Source organism: Sinohyriopsis cumingii, unplaced genomic scaffold (genome assembly GCF_028554795.1).
Source record: "Sinohyriopsis cumingii isolate HCF-2022 unplaced genomic scaffold, ASM2855479v2 utg002465l, whole genome shotgun sequence".
In the NCBI taxonomy this organism is placed as follows: Eukaryota; Metazoa; Mollusca; class Bivalvia; order Unionida; family Unionidae; genus Sinohyriopsis; species Sinohyriopsis cumingii.
The window spans coordinates 324,735-347,890 of record NW_028316219.1 but is presented as its reverse complement, the minus strand read 5'-3'; the positions used below and the strand labels follow the sequence as shown (position 1 = coordinate 347,890).

The 23,156-nt window shown below is 36.1% G+C and overlaps 1 protein-coding gene across 4 annotated transcripts in view; it reads left to right on the top strand.

Moving 5' to 3' along the window:
• The window catches only part of LOC149770708 (uncharacterized), a 140,042-nt gene that overhangs the window by 14,876 nt on the left and 102,010 nt on the right, over positions 1-23,156 (top strand). For all 4 annotated transcript variants that reach the window (XM_089949208.1, XM_089949205.1, XM_089949206.1 and 1 more), the window contains exons 3-10: positions 2,161-2,242; positions 6,056-6,322; positions 7,049-7,633; positions 8,139-8,353; positions 10,494-10,742; positions 11,401-11,522; positions 19,460-19,623; positions 21,873-22,000. In XM_089949208.1, the coding sequence (XP_089805334.1) occupies positions 2,161-2,242; positions 6,056-6,322; positions 7,049-7,633; positions 8,139-8,353; positions 10,494-10,742; positions 11,401-11,522; positions 19,460-19,623; positions 21,873-22,000 (1,812 nt within the window). The remainder of the gene's footprint in view (positions 1-2,160; positions 2,243-6,055; positions 6,323-7,048; positions 7,634-8,138; positions 8,354-10,493; positions 10,743-11,400; positions 11,523-19,459; positions 19,624-21,872; positions 22,001-23,156) is intronic.

The following is a 23,156-nucleotide window of genomic DNA, read 5'->3' as shown; positions in this document are numbered from 1 at the left end:
TAACCTTTAAGATTTAAAACTAATTATACAGTCTCTGGAAGGCAGCTGTGTTTAAATGAGAGGCCAACTGCTTCACACAGTGTGGTCTAAGATGACTGATGGTGGATTTATTTGCAACAAGTGGAAAAATAAACTGCCCACCTGTTTCTTGCTGTTCCCAGACCTGATTGCATGGGCAATCAATGCTCTAGCTGTTCCCAGACCTGACTTCATGGGCCATTAATGGTCTAGCTGTTACCAGACCTGACGGGCCATCAATACTATAGCTGTTCCCAGACCTGACTGAGCCATTAATGGTCTAGCTGTTATCAGACCTGACTGCATGGGCCATCAATGCTCTAGCTGTTACCAGGCCTGACTGCACGGGCCATCAATGCTCTAGCTGTTACCAGACCTGATTGCATGGGCCATTAATGCTCTAGCTGTTCTCATACCTGGCTGTATGGGCCATCAATGCTCTAGCTATTCCCAGACCTGACTGATTGGGCCATCAACTCTAGCACTCAACTGGGTGTTACTTTAGGTGACAAATAATGGGTAACTGGTGATATATATACATAAACAAGTCTTAGTGATCTTAATGCTGCCCAAACAGATGAATTACTGATCTCCCATCCATATCCATAACAAGTATGCTTTCATGCACGGCTATTTTCCTGCATGCAGTGAATAGAAAGAAGTTGATGATGCAGTTATGGAGATAATCTTGTAATATAGATGACCATACACTCAAAATGCATTTAAGGAAAGGTGATGAGGTTTGACGGCTAGGTGTCACTAATTTGTCGCAGCCCTATTGGCTCATGTTCCACAACTGACCAGCTTCTTTCTCTTTGATCAGAGGATATCTATCTCTGATTTCTGAAACCTTCAGATTTCATGGATGAGAGGACACTGGTCACAACAAAAGCTTTTCTAAACTGCTAATTGTGATCAATCCCAGCCATTGATTTAAACAATCAGTACTGTGGGATTATGTGATTATATTGAAGGAGTTGAATATTTAGTGAATTACATTTGACTAAGTGAAACTGTCCAGTATTAAGTGATATTCTTTATTACAAGATTTCATTGAAGGAAAAACAATAATTGTGTTAAATTTTGTTGTGCTGTCATGGCAACACATAAGCATTCTAGAATCGGAATACCTTGGAACAGATTTCAGATTAGTGAGAAATTGATAATTCAAGTAGAATTAGAATTACAGTCCAAGGATTCATATGCTGTACATTTTTTTTATTCTTGGCCTTTATTTGATTTTGTGTTTTATTTAAATTTTTACATTTGGAAAACTTGAATGCTCGTTTTTTTTTTTCTTCTGTTTTACACAATTTTTAAGCCCCTAGAGGTAACACTTAGTTTTAAGGCTAAGTAGATGTGGCACTTGGCTACAGACTTACTCTGTCAGCTCTGGCTGGAGTCAGAAAGAAGGAAGGATGAACAACTTGCTGCATAGATCATCAATTAAGGGTTCAGTTATACCACTAGCCTAGGAGGCCCACTAGTTAGGTTAGTCTCATGACCCCAATGAGCATCTTCAAGTTGAGAACAACCCCATTTAGACAGGGACAATGGAACCCCTCTTGCCTTTGGTGAGGGTTAAGGACGATGATTTCATCACCATCATAGTGGACTCAGTTGAGTTCCCAGAGGAACCAGTGGCAGTGGTCCTTTCCTTTCCATTAGGGTTTCTGACTCCTTCCGACCAGTCAGGTTAGGTGATGGAGGAGGAGGCTTGGACAAAATTGACTGCTATGTTCACCCAGAGCTGTCTCAAGCCTTTTTGACAGTGCAGATGAGACAATTCTCTCCAGGCTGAGGAGTTTCCCTGGGCATAATCTTGTCCAGATTTTCTGTTCCATCTGCACTCGGCAATAGGATGGGAACTTGCACAGTTTCCTTAGAGACAAGACAACACAAGAGTTCAGCAGGCAGCAGTAGGGTTGGTCTGCTGTCTCCTATTGTATGCCTTGGCTCCTGGTTTCTGTCTCAAGCTAAAGTGTCATCTACCAGCTTGGCCAATGTTACCGCCCATTGGATTAGGGCACAGTGTAAATGGAGAGATTGGCCAAGGCATGACTATACACCATAATGTAGCAATGTTATTTATGGTTCTTTGTAAGTGCATGTCAGCTAATTGATCTCTCTTTTGTCATCTAGGTAGATCAAGGGCAGTCAAGCGTAGAAAGAGAGGTGCCTCCAGTTGTACAGGTCCCAGTGGACTCTGTTGTTGATAACCAAGGTAACGGTAACTACATGCATTGTAACAAGTGTAGTAATAAATTGAGTATTGTGAGGTTTTCCTAGAGTATGTACATTAGACAATATATACTGATGTACAAAATTCTGATTCTGACATAAGACCAGTATATATAGACCATTAGATTTCATTTTATTTGGTGCTTTATAGCACAGCTACATACGCTGGTTGTGTGTATGACATATTATCTACCCCACAACTGTGGCTGCCTTATAGAACAGTAGATAAAATTAAAGTGGCAATGTAACCATTCATAACATATTTAAGCATCAGTCATTTAGGAATTTACACATTTGGCTTGTTCATATTTCAAGGTATGTGGTTGTTTTAAGATTTGATTAGATGAGAGAAATTTGATTTTGATTGGAGTGTGCACCAGTGAAGAGCATAGGGTTGATGATTATTGATAGAAAATGTAAGGAAGAAAATATTAAATCTTCAGCAAAATCACCTGTAGTTATTCCCTAAAGTAGAGGTAAAATGTAGACTTGAATGTCCAAAATCTTAAAGGGAATCTGTGCCTGAGCAGGAGGATTTCAACTCCCACAGGACCTGAACCTTACGCTGGTCTGAGGTCTTTGACTGATTCTGTTTAGCTGCTGACTGGTAATATGTAAGCAACAGTAGTCCACTGGACCTTTGAATTTCTTATTGGCTCCTATAATTGAAGATAATGTGCTTCTTAATCCTTAAAGCATCTGAAATGATTTTAAAAAAGAGCACCGATACAAGAGGAAGTTGAGCCATAGTGAGAGGCTAGTGTTGTAAACTATCACTGGAAATCTGCAAATTTAGTAGGCAATATGCTGACCGCTAGGCTTAGGCCTGATCCTTTTGATCAAAAGTTTGTTCTACTTAGCTAAATCTTAGCATCAGTAGTATCGGATTACTAATGTTCTAGATGCTAAGAGTTTATTCAAGTATGTATTTACTGGCACAAGGCAAGAATCACCCAGAGAGAATTTGCCTGCCTCAAGATGTGTTGCAATACAGGTCATCAGAAAAGCAGGTCCGACAAAGACGGAAATTATGAAATTAATAAAAATATTCAGACTTAACAGGATCACTGGAAAAAATGCCTGGTCACGATTTGAGTATATCTACCAAGTGTTCCGTTTTTCCCGTATTGTTCTTTAGTTTGGATCTGAATATGGCTGTACTTTTCCTTGTTTTTTATTTTAAAAAATTCCTTTCAATTCTTTTTTTTAGAAGAGACACCCTGTTCCATTATGACATAAATGTATCGCTTATAGATAGTATAATTATAGGGATATGGAGTTTGAAGGACAATTATGTGGTCATGTTTAGATTTGTGAGGGAAACCATCTAGTCAAGGATAACATTTTGCATCATAGCATCGGATTCCTGCATCATAGCAGTCTAATTCAATCATTACAGCAGTCTGACTCCTGCATCACAGCAGTCTAATTCAATCATTACAACAGTCTGACTCCTGTATCACAGCAGTCTAATTCAATCATTACAACATTCTGACTCCTGCATCACAGCAGTCTAATTCAATCATTACAACAGTCTGACTCCTACATCACATAAATCTGATTCCTGCATAACATCAGCTTGACTCTCACTTCACAGCAGTCTCTCTCTGCATCACAACAGTCTAATGCCTTCATCACATCCATCCCACTCCTGCGTCACAGCAGTCTCAATCTTGCATCACAACAGTCTCACTCCAACATCACAACAGTGTCACTCCTGCATCACAGCAGTCTCAATCTTGCATCACAACAGTCTCACTCCAGCATCACAACAGTCTCACTCCTGCATCACAACACACATACAGAATAATATCCTACTTTGCTTGAATACCACACACATTAGATGCATGCAGAATTACCAATCAAGAATCATCTTTCTTCTTGGTTTTAACATGAAGTTTGGCATTATTCTCAAGTTTTTGTTCTGAAGTCACCATGTTATTAATTGAAAGTTGAAAGCCCTTCATCCTCCTCATCATTTGACAATCCGCACTGCTCAAGAAAATTTTGCAGAAATGCTATCAGTGTGCAAATCTCAAAACAATTGTGCAAAAGTGTTTTGACATTGTGCACTTGGAAAGCAGTGATGCATTAGAACTCTTGCAAACTTAGTTCAAAGTTGCACATTTAAAAGTACACTGTGCAGTATATAATTTTTATTTCACTGTTAAGATAAACTGAAAAAGTAAGAATCTAAACAAAAACTAAAAAGTAGGGTTACTTCTTGAATTGCAATAATTTTACCCTGTTAATTTGCGAATCCACTTGTAGCATGCTACTGAATTGCAATACCACTGTTCATCATAAATTATGTAGATATAGTTTAATACAAAATAATACTTGAAATTGTGATAATTATTTATAGAGGAAAACCAGGGGCCCCGAGTGGTCTAAAGCACTCACCATTACGGATCACTGTCATCTCACCTCTGTCTATGTGGGCTTGAGCCTCAGATTTGGCCAGTGTGGGTATGTGAGAAAGCTAGTAGCTTCAAGTGGGTTGGTGGTTCTTTCCGGGATTTTACCAGGTTCTTCCTCCACTGTTAATACTGGCCACCATGTGTAGCCCATCCTGTTCTGAAAAAATGGCATTAAACCCTACAACAACAGGCAAACCTACGCATAATCAGTGCTGGTGTGCATATTACATGTACAATTAAACGGCAGAAGCTAAAGAGTGTAGAATTTTTAGTTTTTCACCATATGCAGGCAAGAATTCATAAGTGATGTCTAATGCCAGGTTAGATGAACTACCAATGAAAAAAGCAAAATTTGTTACAAAGTTACAGTAAATACTCTAATAAATTTGGAGTATGCGCATTTCGTTATAGGTCCCCATTTTAAGAAATTCTTAGATTTTTGTGATTACTTGTTCCTAGAACACAAAAAGAACATTTCAAAAGAACTTACAGTAATGTAAATTAAATCCCAAGGAATCCTAAAAGTTCTTTCACAGATTCCAATGCATTGAGTTTTGAATTGACTTCACTTGTGTTCCAGATGAATTCCTGTTCTGAATGTGTTTATGTGTCAATAACAAAGAAAGTGCTGATGTACTGACAATTTTGATGTATCACACTAATACTATCCTAAATGTCATTATAATGATTCAGTTTTCCCAAAAATAGTGATTAACTCCAAAACTATTGAGCACTTTTGTAATTCTAGTGAATAAAATAAAATAAATTCTCTGAAATATTAACTAAAACTGACTCATCCTCCAAATATTGATGTTAAAATAGGAATGATTACTTGTCTTTGCTTCTATAATTATCTTATATAAAAACCTATAACAATACTAGGACAAGGATGAGGGTCAACAGTTCATTTCTAGAACATTCTCAAAGTTGTCAACAAACTCAAGTGATGTCCAGAACACTGATACATGTAAACTTGTTTACCTCTAGTATTAATGATCTTAATATATAATTTAGGACCATAGAGATGTATTAACTATGTAACTTTTGTTTACAACATACTATTAGTCAGGAAGGCTATGAACTCTATTGCTGACCAAGGTCACTCACACAATAGAGATATGCATAACATATAATCAAGGAGAAAAGTCAACATACAATACAAATTAAATATACATAACATCATTACAAAATGATTTAACATTTTATTTAATGAATTTGAACCTTTCATTTTCAGGTGTTTTAATTTTTAAAAGTTTGGCAAAAGATAAAATGGCACACATGTGATACTTTCCTTTTAAATATCAGTTTGTCTCTTTGTTAAAAATTTTTTTTGTAAAATTTGTCTTACATTAGTTTTTGAAATTATTTGATTTCAGGCTCTGTCATTCCTGTGGAGATCCTTCGTATGGATGATAAATCTCGTCAGCTATACAAAGAAGCTCTGCAAGATGGAAAGGAGAAGGTTTATAACATCCGAGTCATGGTGGTTGGTCACTATGGGGTCGGAAAGACAACACTAACAAAGCGCCTCCTTGGACAGCAGGTTGATATATCCAAGAGAACAAGTACAGAGGGAATCGATGTATATAAACACTGTTGCAAAATCGCTCTGGACACTGGGGAATGGATAGCACAGCATGAAGGTAGGCCATCATTATCTCTGAGATTTACAAACAAAATACCGGAGTTTAGTGATTCTGCCTGTCCATAAGTGTATCCGTAATAATGCATAATTCCTCACCCAGTGTACAAAACATTAGCTTTGCACAGAAAGACAGGAGTTTTATAATTATGCATGTCCAAAGTACATGTCTAATGATACACAATTCCTCATATATTGTTCAAATTCATAAGTTTTATAAAGAACCTACGGGGAATTTTATAATTCTGCCTGTCGAGGTCCATGTGTAATGATTCATAAATCCCCTTCTAGTCGCCTTGTTTTACAAAGATAAGACAGGAGTTTTCTGATTCTACCTGTCCAGAAGTGCATGAGTAATGACGATAAATAATTTGTATAGTGTAAAAATCACCATGTTTTACAAAGAAATGACAGGAGTTGTATGTTTGTTCTGTGCAAAGTGTATGAGTAGTGATGCATAATTCATCCTGTCATGTAGAAATCGCCAAGTTATACAAAGACAGGAGTTATTTGGTTCTTCCTGTTGAAAGTGCATGGGTTATGATGCATAAATCTTCCTGTAGTGTACATATCCCAAAGCTTTATGAAGAAACAAAACAAGCGTGTTATGATTCTGCCTGTCCAGAGGTACATGAGTACTAATGCATAATTCTTCCTAATGTACCAATATCAATGTTTACAAAAATGACTGGATATGTGTTAATCTATCTTTCTGTTTTTCTGAAAGGTTCAGAACAGTTGTTTCGAGTTCAACGTCTCGTGAAGCTCCTGACCCATCAAACTGAAAGGCCTGAAGTCCGCAATGAACAGAGAGGTCAAACAGAGGTTATCTATCAAAGGGATACCATTGAAGATTTGTGTGGTCCACTCCATTATAGTGACAGTGATGATGATGATACATCAGCTAGCATTTCCGAGTCATACTTGGAGCAAGATGCTGATAATACCAAGCATCAACCAGGAGAATCCTCTTCATTCAAGGTGGATCAGAGTCCTCCAGCTAAGGATTCAAGTGGTGTTACCATTCAGGAGGGTGAAAGACATGTAGCCAATAAAGTTGATGCAACAATGGAATTCCTTCAGTTGGTTGTTGAGAAGGCAGACAAGCTGGAGAAGAGTTTAGTAGACTATGCAGCATTGGCCATGTGGGACTTTGCAGGCCAATATGTATTCTACACTACACACCAGACCTTTCTCACATGGCGTGCTATATACCTCTTGGTCACAGATCTTAGTAAGCACATCACAGATTTTGTGAAAGATGATGAATGCTTCTTTGATATAGAGGGAGTAAAATTGTGTCAAGTCCAAGGTAATGTCATTTTCGTGGTAATATTAATCCATTTCTAGGAAACATAAAAAAACAGTCTGTGTCAAGTTCAAGATAATGTTAATCCATTCCAGTTAACCGATAGTAAGATTGTAGCTTACATTATTCAGTATTCTAGAAATTTAATGATTATTATATGTACCAGTAATGAAAAAATTGCTAATTGCTTCAAGACCAGAGATTATCAAAGGAACATAACCCGAGAAAGATTTGGTTTCAGATTATTTATCCACTTCATTTTATACAATTCAAGCTTAAACAGTTGACAAGCAGAGTGCATCATTAAATATTAAGGAAGTAGTTAAATCAGATTAAGTTTAATATAATGCATTCAGACAACAAAGCCTTTGATGTGAATCCACTATTAACTGAAATGCAACTAAAGAAAGATCCCTGATCCTTTCTAATGTTACCTTGTGGCTTGGAGTCATACTTGCAGAGTAACTGAATGTAAAATATAATTAAATTTGTCTTTGCTCACTTTCAGACCTGGTTGAAGTTTGGCTCAATTCAGTACATTGCTGTGCACAGTCCTCTGCACCTGGTACAGATTCTAAATCTGATAATGCAGTGGCATCCCCAGCTGCTAACACTCTACTGCAATCCCATGGAGCTAGTACCCCAGTGTCATCCTTAGAAGTTGGCATCCCAGTGACTGCACCTGTGATTCTTGTTGGTACACATGTGGATAAAATACAACAGGTATATTCATTTATTTAACATGCAGCAGAATCCTTAGTTTACATACTTTATCACCATGGCTTGATGTGTTTTCTGTAGAAGTCAATATGCAACATTATCCTTAGGTTACATACATTGCCAGCATGGCTTGATGTGTTGCCTGTAAATGTCAGTATGCAATGGCATACTTAGTGTTTGGATACATTGTCATCATGGCTTGATGTGTTGTCTGTAGAGGTCAGTATGCAACATTATCCTTAGGTTACGTACATTGTCAGCATGGCTTGATATGTTTCCTGTAGAGGTCAGTATGCAACATTATCCTTAGGTTACATACTTTGTCAGCATGGCTTGATGTGTTGCCTGTAGAGGTCAGTATGCAACATTATCCTTAGGTTACATACATTGTCATCATGGCTTGATGTGTTGTCTGTAGAGGTCAGTATGCAACATTATCCTTAGGTTACATACTTTGTCAGCATGGCTAGATGTGTTGCCTGTAGAGGTCAGTATGCAACATTATCCTTAGGTTACATACATGTCAGCATGGTTAGATGTATTGCCTGTAGAGGTCAGTATGCAACATTATCCTTAGGTTACATACTTTGTCAGCATGGCTAGATGTGTTGCCTGTAGAGGTCAGTATGCAACATTATCCTTAGGTTACATACGTTGTCAGCATGGCTAGATGTGTTGCCTGTAGAGGTCAGTATGCAACATTATCCTTAGGTTACATACTTTGTCAGCATGGCTAGATGTGTTGCCTGTAGAGGTCAGTATGCAACATTATCCTTAGGTTACATACATTATCATCATGGCTTGATGTGTTGCTGTAGAGGTCAGTATGCAACATTATCCTTAGGTTACATACTTTGTCAGAGTGGCTTGATGTGTTTCCTGTAGAGGTCAGTATGCAACATTATCCTTAGGCTACATACATTGTCATCATGGCTTGATGTGTTGCGTGTAGAGGTCAGTATCCAACATTTTCCTTAGGTTACATACTTTGTCAGCATGTCTTGATGTGTTGCCTGTAGAGGTAGGTATGCAACATTATCCTTAGGTTACATACATTGTCAGCATGGCTTGATATGTTTCCTGCAGAGGTCAGTATGCAACATTATCATTAGGTTACATACTTTGTCAGAGTGGCTTGATGTGTTGCCTGTAGAGGTCAGTATGCAACATTATCATTAGGTTACATACTTTGTCATCATGGCTTGATGTGTTGCTGTAGAAGTCAGTATGCAACATTATCCTTAGGTTACATACTTTGTCAGAGTGGCTTGATGTGTTGTCTGTAGAGGTCAGTATGCAGTAGCATACCTAGTTTTTGTATACATTGTCATCATGGCTTGATGTGTTGCCTGTAGAGGTCAGTATGCAGTAGCACACTTAGTTTTTGTATACATTGTCACCATGGCTTGATGTGTTGTCTGTAGCGGTCCGTATGCACGGTTCCCACTAGTGGGAAAAGTTGGGAGAAACGATATATTTTTCCCCAACTGTAAAAAGTCCTTGAATTTTGTAAATATTGATGAAATTCTGGATACAGAGGGGTATTGTAATCCATATGCCACGTATCATGCTTTCTACACACAGGGGTATTGTAATCCATATGCCATGCTGCACACAGGGGTATTGTAATCCATATGCCACGTATCATGCTTTCTACACACAGGGGTATTGTAATCCATATGCCACGTATCATGCTTTCTACACACAGGGGTATTGTAATCTATATGCCACGTGTCATGCTTTCTACACACGGGTATTGTAATCCATATGCCAAGTAGCATGCTTTCTACACAGAGGGGTATTGTAATTCATACACAAGTAGTATGCTTTCTACACACAGAGGGGTATTGTAATCCATATGCCAAGTAGCATGCTTTCTACACAGAGGGGTATTGTAATCCATACACAAGTAGCATGCTTTCTACACAGAGGGGTATTGTAATCCATACACAAGTAGCATGCTTTCTACACACAGAGGGGTATTGTTTGTTTGTTAAACCTCAGAAAATTATATTGTCAATACCAATTGTATATTCATATCCCAGTCTCAGATCTGATTCATTTCATGTATCTTGCAACCTTGACATGCTATTTACTATATCAGCAGGTGTTTTTTCCATATTATACATTCTGTCTCTTTTAGGATATGCGTGAAAAGGTTGTCAACAGGTATTTTCAGCAGATTTGCCACATTTTGAAGGATAAACCAAGCTTACAACACCTTGTGAGTTTTCTTGCTATTGACAATTCCCAGCTTGACCCCCAGTTAGAGACCTTGAAAAAACAGATTTTGCAACTGGCCTCAGGGCAGCCATATTGGGGAGAGGAATTACCTGCTAATTGGCTTCCCTTGGAAGAAGCACTCATGAAGCTTAAAGCCTCTGGCATCAAGGTACAAGAAAGGGAAAATTATATTCTACCAAATACTGTAATCTTTCTACCAATTTAAGTATATGATGTCTACTGTTTGTGTGCATGATAAGCAAGCAAGATATCCTACATGCAGAGTCCTATCAACATGAGGTTTTCACTAAATAACTTCATATGATGTTTAGTTGGTTCTAAATATAAGGAATGCTGACATGATGCCCAGTATGACTGTTTTAGCAGCCATCTAGAAAACGTTGTTGTCGCTACTCCACTTGGATGGTTGTATGAAGATGAGGTTTTCACTATATGATTTCTAAAAATTTTAGTCATATGTTTTGAACATTTCTTAAAATTTTAGTCATATTTGTTGAACATCATGTATTTGGTTCTTGAACAGATTCAGCTACATGAGTGATCTAAGACCATGTTGAGCCTCTTGTTATAATTTTGTATGTTATCATCCTTACAGTTCTTATGTTAATTGTGATATTGTCACATGGAGAGAGACAGAGTGAGAAAGAGACAAATAAAATGTGTTGAATGTAATTAAAACTAACAATAATAAGTCATCATGAAAGATAAAGTGATCCTGTCTTGCAAAAGATAATAAAATCACATGGGGAATTTCTCTAATGACAAAATTTAGCCTGAGCAAAACTATTTTTATTAATTCTTGTCAGGTCATTCCACACAGTCTAGTTGAGAAACTGAATCAGGGAGGAGCTGTTCCGATCAAGACCACAGAACAACTTGAGCTGTTTCTTAGGTTTCAGCATGAGACAGGCAACATTCTCTACTTTAGGTAAAAAAGAAAGTCCCTTTGGGTAAATAATTATTGTGCCAGTCTTGTTTAAGAAAGAAAGACTGGCAATATTCTTTACTTGAAGTTAAAAGAAAGTCACTTTGGATAAATAATTATTTTACCAGTCTTGTGTAAGGAAGAAAGGCCTCTTGGTCTTTTGGGCCACTGATTATTGTACCAGTTTTGTGTATCACATTAAACTTCTATAACCCTCTTTATAATGCATTGTGAAAGGGTGTGTTATAAACTTGACAAGTATTGCTGAGTGTAGTGTTTAATTTGAACCCAGCATTTATTATTGCATTGATGCTAGATTTGCTTGCTTTCAAAACATTATCAACTGATGTACGAGTGTTAATCTATAAGTTTTGGCAAAAGAAAATAAGTTTGGCTGCAAGGTCGAAATTTCATAATGCTTTTTACACATCATTTCAGAATATCCTTGCCCTCTTTTTGTGTCTTAGATTTTGAAATGAAAGTTGGTTACATAAATATTATTTATTCCTATCTTAACATCTCGAGTGGAATCAGTCCCTTAGTTTTATTTCAGTTATTATGTAGCAGGATCTATCTATATAAATTATACATTGAAATTACAAAGTGCTCAGTAATACATTCAAACTAAATAACTTTTTGGGGGTTATTGTGAATTTATTTAGTGACAGTTTGGATTATATCACTGTGATCAAGACTGTTTATACATCAACACTATTCCAGGCTGTTGGTACTTCAGCACATTCAAGAGTTGGAATTCATTCGTTACAGCACTGGAATTAATTGGAAATAATCCATCCTTTTAGATTTGAGATAGAAATTTTAGAATTATTTGGGATTTAATTTACATTACAGTAGTTTCTTCATAAAGTTTCACATTATATTTTATGCAGATAAATTATTTGTTGCATTTTGCTAAACTTGTCTGGCTTTCACTCTTTTCTGTTACTTTAAGAAAGGAGATGCGGGAGGTTCGATCCTGGATGAGTCATACCAAAGACTTCTAAAAATGGTACTAGCAGCTGCCTTGCTTGGCACTCAGCATTTAGAGGTTAGTGTTAGGACTGGTCAGCCTGGTTTCAGGATAATGTGACTGGGTGGGACATCATGATACATGTCTGTTTCATGATGCCCCAGTGCTAGACATCGCTTAAAACTGTCACACTGCAGACATTGTAGCGATATGACTGAATTTTTTGTTTTTAAATATTAAAAATCCAAATCACACACACACACATACACAGTTACTTTTTAAGTCCTTATAGTTGTAATAAACTCCCTTGATTACTTTAAACCAAGTTTTGTTTACATGGTGGTAGTGATGAGATTCTTATGGAATTTGATTGTCAGTATTTAAGTAAAGTTATTGCCTCTAATTTTCAAACTCACCCATTTTATTTTCTATAGAATGAATAACCCCCATGATTGTTATCCGAGGTCCACAAAATGTAGTATGTTAATGGATAATGATGTGGCATTGGATGATTTCCACTGAATTTGTTATAGTAATGGATGTTGATGAGGCATTGGATGATTTCCACTGAATTTGTTATGCTAATGGAAAATGATGAGGCATTTTATGATTTCTGCTGAATTTGTTATGCTAATGGATAATGATAAGGCATTGGATGATTTCCACTGAATTTGTTATGCTAATGGATAATGATGAGGCATTGGATGAATTCTGCTGAATTTGTTATGCTAATTAATAATGATGAGGCATTGGATGATTTCCACTGAATTTGTTTTGCTAATGGATAATGATGAGATCTTAGATGATTCCAACTGAATTGTTTATGCTGCTGGATACAGACGAAGTTGTCCCAGTTTCATTGTCATACAATAACCGTGTCCAAGTTTCATTGTCATACAATAACCGTGTCCAAGTTTCATTGTCATACAATAACCATGTCCCAGTTTCATAGTCATACAATAACCTTGTCCAAGTTTCATTGTCATACAATAACCGTGTCCCAGTTTCATTGTCATACAATAACCGTGTCCAAGTTTCATTGTCATACAATAACCGTGTCTCAGTTTCATTGTCATACAATAACCGTGTCCAAGTTTCATGTCATACAATAACCGTGTCCAAGTTTCATTGTCATACGGTAACCGTGTCCAAGTTTCATTGTCATACAAAAACCGTGTCCATGTTTCACTGTTGTTATTCTGCATCATTTAGCAGAATGATTGCCATCGGTCATTAGACAGACAGCTTCACACTGAAAAATCTCATTAATTCCCTTGATTATTATCGGATTTCAAATAGACATTGCAGGTAGCTTGATATTGATTGGACCAATTAACTCCCTTAATAATTATTGTAGTGAAACCAACTATTGGTGGTGCTCTATAGTTTTGAACTTTGCATAGGGTTTGATTTGTAATAAATTTTGTACAGAGTATACAGCTTGGCCTTACTTAAGATGTGCAGCTTTCTAAAAACTGCTAGCTCCACATGGTCATTTACCCTTCCTCAACTTCAGAGATAAATTGTAAAATACAAAGAGCTGTTAACATCTTTTACATTTTATATTTTTGGTAAATTAATTCACTGATTTCAGAAGCTGGTATTGTGTAGCCTGGAAAAATGTATTTCTCAATTTGAATTACTGCTAAAGATGATAATTCAGGCTGATTTTTTTAACACAAGGAAGCAAATGTAAACAATTTCACCTTAACCTTGCTACTCTCCCAGAATTTCATATTTGTAGAGTAACCACATAAAGAACACATACATTATTTATTGTATGTTTTAATGTTTTTGGTATGGCCAAAATAAGTGGCAAGCATCAATGTCATTTTGAATAATTCATCTGTATTTTCCCCAATAGAACTGTATTTATTAGTGTCAATGTGCCTCATAAGCCCAGCCCCCATCCCTACCCCTTTTGATAAAAAGCGAGCTATTTTAAAAATGAACATTGCATTTTTTTATCATCATAGCAACCTAGGTTAATCTGAAAGACAGGAACATGAAATTTGCCACAGTTATTCCTGAGATGTAAACAGTAAAATTTTTAGATTGAAAAGGAATTGAACAGATGAGGTTCATGGAGGTCAAAGGTTAAAATGTTTGCTTATTGTTCTGACATTAGAATATGGAAAAAAGTGATAATGCATTGTCACCATTTATTTCTTTAAAAATATTACAAATGAATGAAAATAAACTTTTTCACTATATATTCCTTTGCTTAAATGCAAGTTGAATTCATTCCTGCATTATAAGACTTCTAATTTCCCCCATTATTAAGGTCATTACACTTGTAATACTACCTCAAAGCATATTGTGTAAGCAAAATAAGCATAACTAACTTATTTTCATGCATAATATCAATGTTAGTGTAGCATTTTATTCAGAACATTATACATGATGTTCTAAAACTAAGAAAACTGTTTGCATTTTGAGGGTCGTGCTCTTCAGTTTTGTATTTTGCAGGGGTTTGAATTTAAAAATAATTTTCCCCATTTTCGTCATTGTTTATACTGGTTATTTAAAACAAATCATGCTTATCTTAGATATTGTCAAAGAACATTTTATTCCCTTTCAACTAGTGGTTAGAGCATCTGCCTCATATTCCGGAGGTCACAGGTTCGAACACTGGCCAAGTCATATAAGATACTTATAAAAATGGTACTAATAATTGCCCAGATCTACCAACCCTTATGATTTTGCTTAAATCTTTCGACAATGATCCTTAAAGTACTGACTTACATAATAAAATTAAAAAATATGGAAATATAGTTGTTGCGGTAAAATCTGCATACTGTAGTAAATCAGTTTTCATGGTGGACCAATTTTCATGGTTTTCTTTGTTACCCAAAACCACGAATCTAAATCCCCAATGAAAATTGAGCCACGTATGATGATGACCACTCCACGTTTTCTTAGTGTTTTATTCCTGGTAGTATTTAATAAATCAAGGTCAGTACTGTAATCTGGTAATTAAATATTTGGTTTTACATGTGTTTGTTTTTTTATTTTTTTTTTATAACTTTTGAAACAAGAATTATAAATCATTGTTATTGCTTCAATGCACACTTTCGATAAAGTATCTGATAGCTGTAATTTTACACTCCCTGCCTTAAATTGATATGCGAAATATGTAAGGATAGAGAGAAAATAGAGAAAAAGCATAAGGTATTCAAACAATAGTAATACTGAAAATGAAATATATAAAAAAATAACTATATGAAAATTTAATTTAATACTTATTCAAATCGATCCTTCATTCGAGAACAACTGTTTTTGAAACCTTTAAATCCATCAGAAAGCACATTTCTTTTTATCCATTCATTTTTAATCCAAAAGAACAACAATGCTGTAAAATACTATAACTATTTTTTGAAACTTGAAACACTATTATTTATGAAACACTAAGTATATAACTAATTACAGCAGAGTATTCAAGCTCACACTTCAGATTTTCTGACAAAACCACTATATCAGCATTGTCTCAATCAAGTCTCATTGTGCTCACAAATGTTTTTCAGGTATTTAATCCCAAATTGCTGAATTAAACAACTCCATCTATCTCAAAACCACTGGTAATTAGGTCTTTCACTCATTGTCGCGTGATCTGCAATTATCCATTCAGCATGAATTGGCTTGATTAATGTGGTTGCAATGGGTACTAATATTGTGCATTGTGTGGACCAGTAACAGCTTTTACCGTAATGGTATACATGACCTGTTTAGCAATAACTCATGAAACTGTGGCTTTAATTATTCTTTAATAACCGATTGGCATAGTGTTGTTGGCTGCATTGGCTTCCTTTGATGCTGAGCACTCAAACGAAAAAATGGCGAAAGTGATTAATCTTGACATGTGTTTTCTTTGTGCTTATAGACATGGAAGTATTGTTTTAGTATTTTTGGCTGCATTGGCTTTGACAGGTTTTATTCACTTGGTCAAAAACACAGTGTAAATATTGAACTTGCCAGGTATTTAATTTGTGCTCATACAGATGGTAAAAACATTGCTTTAAACATTAAAGAAACCGCCGTTTTCTGTCGGCATAGTTTTATTCTTTAGTATTCTTTAGTTTGGGTATTTGTAGAGGTTAAACCATGAAATCAAATACCTACTAATATGCAAACATTGACAGGCAGAACTACGATTTTAAGTATTCAAGAAAATGCCTTGTTTTTACAAAACGACGAAAATTGAGCCCAATGAAATTAAATGATAATATTGTAATTGGCCATGTTTGCTTTGGATCAGGATTTCAGATTATCTTTAGTGATCTTAGTCAGAGAACTAGATAAACTTTATAGTAGTACCTCAGATGTTTCAAACTGTGCATATATTTCAATGCTAAGCATCAGCATGATCAAATTGTCAATTATATAATTTTTTAAAATGATATCCAGCTTCCGATACATGTTAATAGCGAAAGATAAAAAATAAACCTCTTAAAAACGCTTTAACAATCAGTACATTAGAATAAAAGGAATATTTAGATTGTTCTGCAAAAAAGCAAGAAGTGACACAGTTATATTTATTGGACATCAAGTGTCGATTTGAGTATGTCACACGCCATTATGTAAATACGTTCAGTAGCCTAGTTGCAAGGGTTGAATCAAACCATATTCATTTTGTTTGTTCATTGTGTTGGCCTACTGGGATTACATTTTAATGAGTTAGGTATTTACATTTTCAAAGCAAAGTAAAAACGTATTTACCGGTGCACTGATATAAAATGTCCAATGCAATAATGCATAAACAAACAATAATCGAGTCAGTGCGGCGGCACGATTTACCCAAATACACCCAAATATACCCAAATACTGCCCAAATATACCCAAATACTGCCCAAATACACCCAAATACTGTCCAGAAACAAACACGTGATACATTTGCAGCTAAAGAAATTTTAAATTTATGGCAAAGTTAAGTTCTGGATTACACCTTCGACATTTAGATACAATTTGCTACATACAATTATACACAAATCTAAATTAGGCAGAAACATTATGGAAACAAAATTAAATAAATTACTTTCCAAACAAGTTTATACCATTTCTTTTTAATAATCATGCACGGCAACCTCGAGATAAGTATACATGTTGTTTTTGTTTTTTTAAATATAAGTTTGCCAAAATAAATGGATTTAGAACTTACCTCATGCATCTTGAGATGTCTTGGAGTTGTAGGTCAGCCAATACACGGGTCATGCACTTTTTAGTGTTTATACCTGTTCAGTATGCAGGTCTGATACGCGAGTATATATCATATTTAATTTTTACAAAAAATTATATCCAGCTTCCGATACATGTTAATAGTGATAGGAAAAAATAAGCCTCTTAAAAAAGCTTTAAGAATCAGTACTGTAGAATAAAAGGAATATTTAGATTGTTCTGAATAAAATCAAGAAGGAACACAATTATGTTTTTTTGGACATCACATGTCGATTTGAGTGTGTCACATGGCGGGAGATATGATTGCCATCATGTGAAATGAAGAAAACAATTCCAAGAGTTGCTTCTTGTTGAGAGATAGCAACAAGCCATTGAACTACAAAGGCTTTAGAACTGAAGGTGTATGTGTACTTGACACACTATTTAGATGAACATAATGTTTACCATTGATGCATCAGTTTGGAACAAAGGGGCTTGTATCAGTGCTTACAGTTTAACTATCAGTCATACACGTTTATGTTATATTAGTACATGTACAACAGGTAAATTGTAAGCACCAATATGAGTCCCTGTGGTTTGGAATAACGAACGTTTTAAATACACGTTTTCCAACTTACCAATAGCAGTACATGATATTGTGTTGCACCTTACGGAAAAGTGGTCAAACTTACAGGAAAAAAAACGGTTGCCCCACTGAGACAATCTTGTTAGGGTTGGCAAGTCTGGCTGCCTTGCTTGGCGTCGAGTGTTAAGAGGTTCGTGTTAGGATAATGTTATCATGTGGGACATTATGCTACATGCCTGCGGCATGATGGCCCAGTGCTAGACGTCTCAATAAACTGCCACACTGCTGCATATGTCTGAATAATTGGTTAAGTTATGTTATACAAATTCAAACCAAATCTCTTTTCTTTTGTTGTTGTTATAGGGTTTAACGCCATTTTTCAGCACAAGATAGACTATACATGACGACCAGTATTAATGGTGGAGGAAGAACTCGGGGAAATCCCTGGAAAGAGCCACCAACCCACGAGAAGCTACCAGCAAGCTTTCTCACATATCCACATTGGCTGAGTCCGAAACTTGAACCTATGCAGACAGAGGTGAGATGGCAGTGATCCGTGACGGAGAGTGCTTTAAACCACTCGGCCACTCGGAGGCCCCTACCCCTCCTTTCTTTTGTGATATGATTGATGTGTGTAGTATGGGTCACATAGTATACAGCTTGGCCTCACTTAAGATGTGCATCTTCAAAAACACTGCTAGCTTTGCTCAGTCATTTTCACTTCCTGGTCTTCAGAGGTAAATTGTTTTTATAAAAAAACAAGCAGATAACTTCTTTCTTATATTTTATATGCTTGTTAATTCATTCTTTGCACTTTCAAACACTGACATTGCCATGTCTGGCAATATTGTTTCCCAATTATAATAGCTGCTAAGGGAGCAGTCATTTTTGTTAGCTATGTGCTTAGATCATGCACAATTTCCACAAGTACAATATCCAAAGAATTTGCAGCCAATAAGCATGAAAAAACATGTAGGTACACCAACATTCTCTCCATCGTGCATGTTACAAATGTAAATAACTTCACCTTGCACCATCCACTCTCTTATAGGTTCCTAATATATGTAGAGTGTCCCCATTACAGTCAGCTTGAAAATAAGTAGTTCAGTTAACTCCCTCATTCACCAATAGTTGTTCTTAAATCTGATGAAAATATTTAGCCTGCTTCATAGATAAGGGAACAGTCATATCCAGTTTCTGTCTAATAATAAACATTTGTATTGTAATTTTCAGTGTGGAAAGTTTGAGGGATTGGATTGTGCTTGATCCAAAATGGTTGATTGATGCCCTGAAGTCCCTCATCACTGCCGAGACATTTGTTCTTAACAACTACCCTGCAGTCCGGAGCATGTGGTTTGAATTCAAGGAGAACGGAAAACTTACCTCTCAACTGATAGGTGTGTATGTTTCTAACTTGTTTACAAACACCTGGTCCCCTTGTAATGTAATACATTCCTACATTAAGCGTTGGTAAATTGTTCGCAGTATTTGTATTTAGTCATTAATAGTTGGAGGCTGATGTCACTACATTCATGCGTATAAGTGATATCATACTATATGTGATGTACTCTGAGATTTTTGACAATGGAAATTACAGTCCAAATATTGCTACCCCACACATGGAGTGGGGTCTTGCAGACTATTTTTATAGTCCCCTATACTACACATAGAGTGCAGTTTTTCTGACTGTTTCTGTTTATAATACCTTATATTACGGATAGAGTGCAGTTTTCCAGACTATTTTTATAGTGCCTTTATTACACATAGAGTGCAGTTTTCCATATTATTTATGTTTATAATACCCTATATTACACATAGAGTGGAGTTTCCCAGACAATTTTTATAATACCAAATATTACACATAGAGCACAGTTTTCCAGACTATTTTTATAGTGCTCTATATTACACACAGAGTGCACTTTTCAAGACTATTTCTGTTTATAATACCCTATTGAAATGTGATTGGGTCTGTGGAAAGATAAGATTGTAGTACCCTATGGAAATATGTCACACAAGTGAATGATGTGATTGTTGTATTTTAGTTCCAGTCAATATTACACCTCCTTTCAGTCATCTATTTTGCTTTATGTTTACACTCCGAATATGGTAGTGCATATCACATTAGTCCTATCCATCCAGCCTGCAACCATGGTAACTCAGTTAGTACAGATTCAGACTTGAACTCCAAGGGTCGCAGGTTCAGTATTTCAATACTGTGTTAAAAGTCATGTTAAAAAATAATGCATCTCTTTATGCTCTGTATTGAAACATGGACAACATTATTGACATCAACTGAACTTATGTTGTAATGTTATTTTGCATCAGTATTTACCCTAGAGTTATTTCCCTTTTATATCAACTAGGATGCATAGGCAAGACAAGTTACCTTTAAATGGTACCGGTATTTTGTTTGTAAGCATATATATCAATATTAAGTTTACCACTTCTTTCTTAGACACGATTGTATGTACAGTCATGAAATTTAATAGTTGTATTTGTCATGGAGGATGCTACAAATCACCGACAGGTATATTCATGAGATTTGATGTTTGTATTTATCATGGAGGCTGCTACACATCACAGATTGGTGTAGTCATGAGATTTGATGGTTGTATTTGTCATGGAGGATGCTACACATTACAGACAGATGTAGTCATGAAATTTGATGGTTGTATTTATCATGGAGGATACTACCAATCACAGACAGGTATAGTCATGAGATTTGATGTTTGTATTTATCATGGAGGCTGCTACACATCACAGATAGGTGTAGTCATGAGATTTGATGGTTGTATTTATCATGGAGGATACTGCCAATCACAGACAGATGTAGTCATGAGATTTGATGATTGTATTTATCATGGAGGATGCTACATATCACAGATAGGTGTAGTCATAAGATTTGATGGTTGTCTTTATCATGGAGGATGCTACATATCACAGACAGATGTAGTCATGAGACTTGATGGTTGTATTTATCAAGGAGGATACTACCAATCACAGACAGGTGTAGTCATGAAATTTGATGGTTGTATTTATCAAGGACTGTCAGTTAAATCTCACCAAAATGTAGGTGATATTTGTCTGTGAACTTGCCAAATTTTCAATGAAATCTCAGAAATATTTTGACCAAAACTTTGAATGAATTATCAATGAAAGGTCAGTCACAGTTTCAGTCGGACCCAAGGTTGTCAGGGGTGTGTCAGCCTCTTACGGTATCCATCCCTGTGCTTGGTTGCTTTGGAGAGCATGTCAACTGTAGCATACCTCAAGCATCATTGCTTTAGACAGCATGTCAGCTGTAGCATGCCTCAATTATCATTGCCTTGGACACCATGTCAGCTGTAGCATGCCTCAATCATCATTGCCTTGGACACCATGTAAGCAGTATGCACTATATAACAAACAAACACAGTGTGCTGTTTTATTTGCTTTACTATTTTTATGAGAAACAGTATCTCTTTCTATATGCAATCTGGAGAAAAGATAAACACCCTGCCTTTCATCATAACAATAAACACACACATAAACAGAATACACCATACACAAATATACATGTAAGCATAAAATACACCATATACCAATAAACACACTGTGTTGTTTTATTGACTTGAATATATTTATGAGATATAATATATATTTCTAGATGCCATCTGGACAAAGGAGAAACACCCAGACTTCCATCACAACAAGGAGATTATTTTACAACTCATGGAAAAGTTGAACATTTTAGCCAGACCAAGGTTGTACAGTCCAGATGCAAAAGAAGTCAAGGTCAGTTAATTTAAACAAGTATATTTTGTGAGCTCTTTCTCACCAGTGGCTAATTAAAGTTATAAAGCAAGCAGTGTTCTTGGAAAGGACTCGGTTGGGACTTAATAAAGTCATAGATGGAGTCTTGGAAAGGCTTTATCCTATATCCTGTTTTCCTGCGAGGCTAAGTTTTAACTTGCATACACATAATACACACCATCATGTACATAACTAACACACATAATACACACCATCATGTACATAACTGGTACACACTTAATTGCATGTACATAATACACACCATCATGTACATAACTGATACACACCTACTTGCATGCACATAATACACACCATCATGTACATAACTGAGAAACATAATACACACCATCATGTACATAACTGGTACACACCTACTTGCTTGCACATAATACACACCATCATGTACATAACTGATACACACCTACTTGCATACACATAATACACACCATCATGTACATAACTGATACACATAATACACACCATCATGTACATAACTGGTACACACCTACTTGCAGGGCCAGTAGCTTCTCGTGGGTCGGTGGTTCTTTTCGGGGTTTTCCCACGTTCTTCCTCCACCATTAATACTGGCCGCCATGTATAGCCTATCGTGTGCTGAAAAATGGCATTAAGCCCCAAAACAACAACAACAACAACAACCTACTTGCATGCACATAATACACATCATCATGTACATAACTGATAAACACCTACTTGCATACACATAATACACACCATCATGTACATAACTGAGAAACATAATACACACTATCATGTACATTATGGTACACACCTACTTGCATACACATAATACACACCATCATGTATATAACTGATACACATATTACACACCATCATGTATATAACTGGTACACACCTACTTACATGCACATAATACACACCATCATGTACATAACTGATACACACCTACTTGCATACACATAATACACACCATCATGTACATAACTGATACACACCTAATTGCATACACATAATACACACCATCATGTACATAACTGATACACACCTACTTGCATACACATAATACACACCATCATGTGTATAACTGATACACATAATACACACCATCATGTACATAACTGATACACACCTACTTGCATGCACATAATACACACCATCA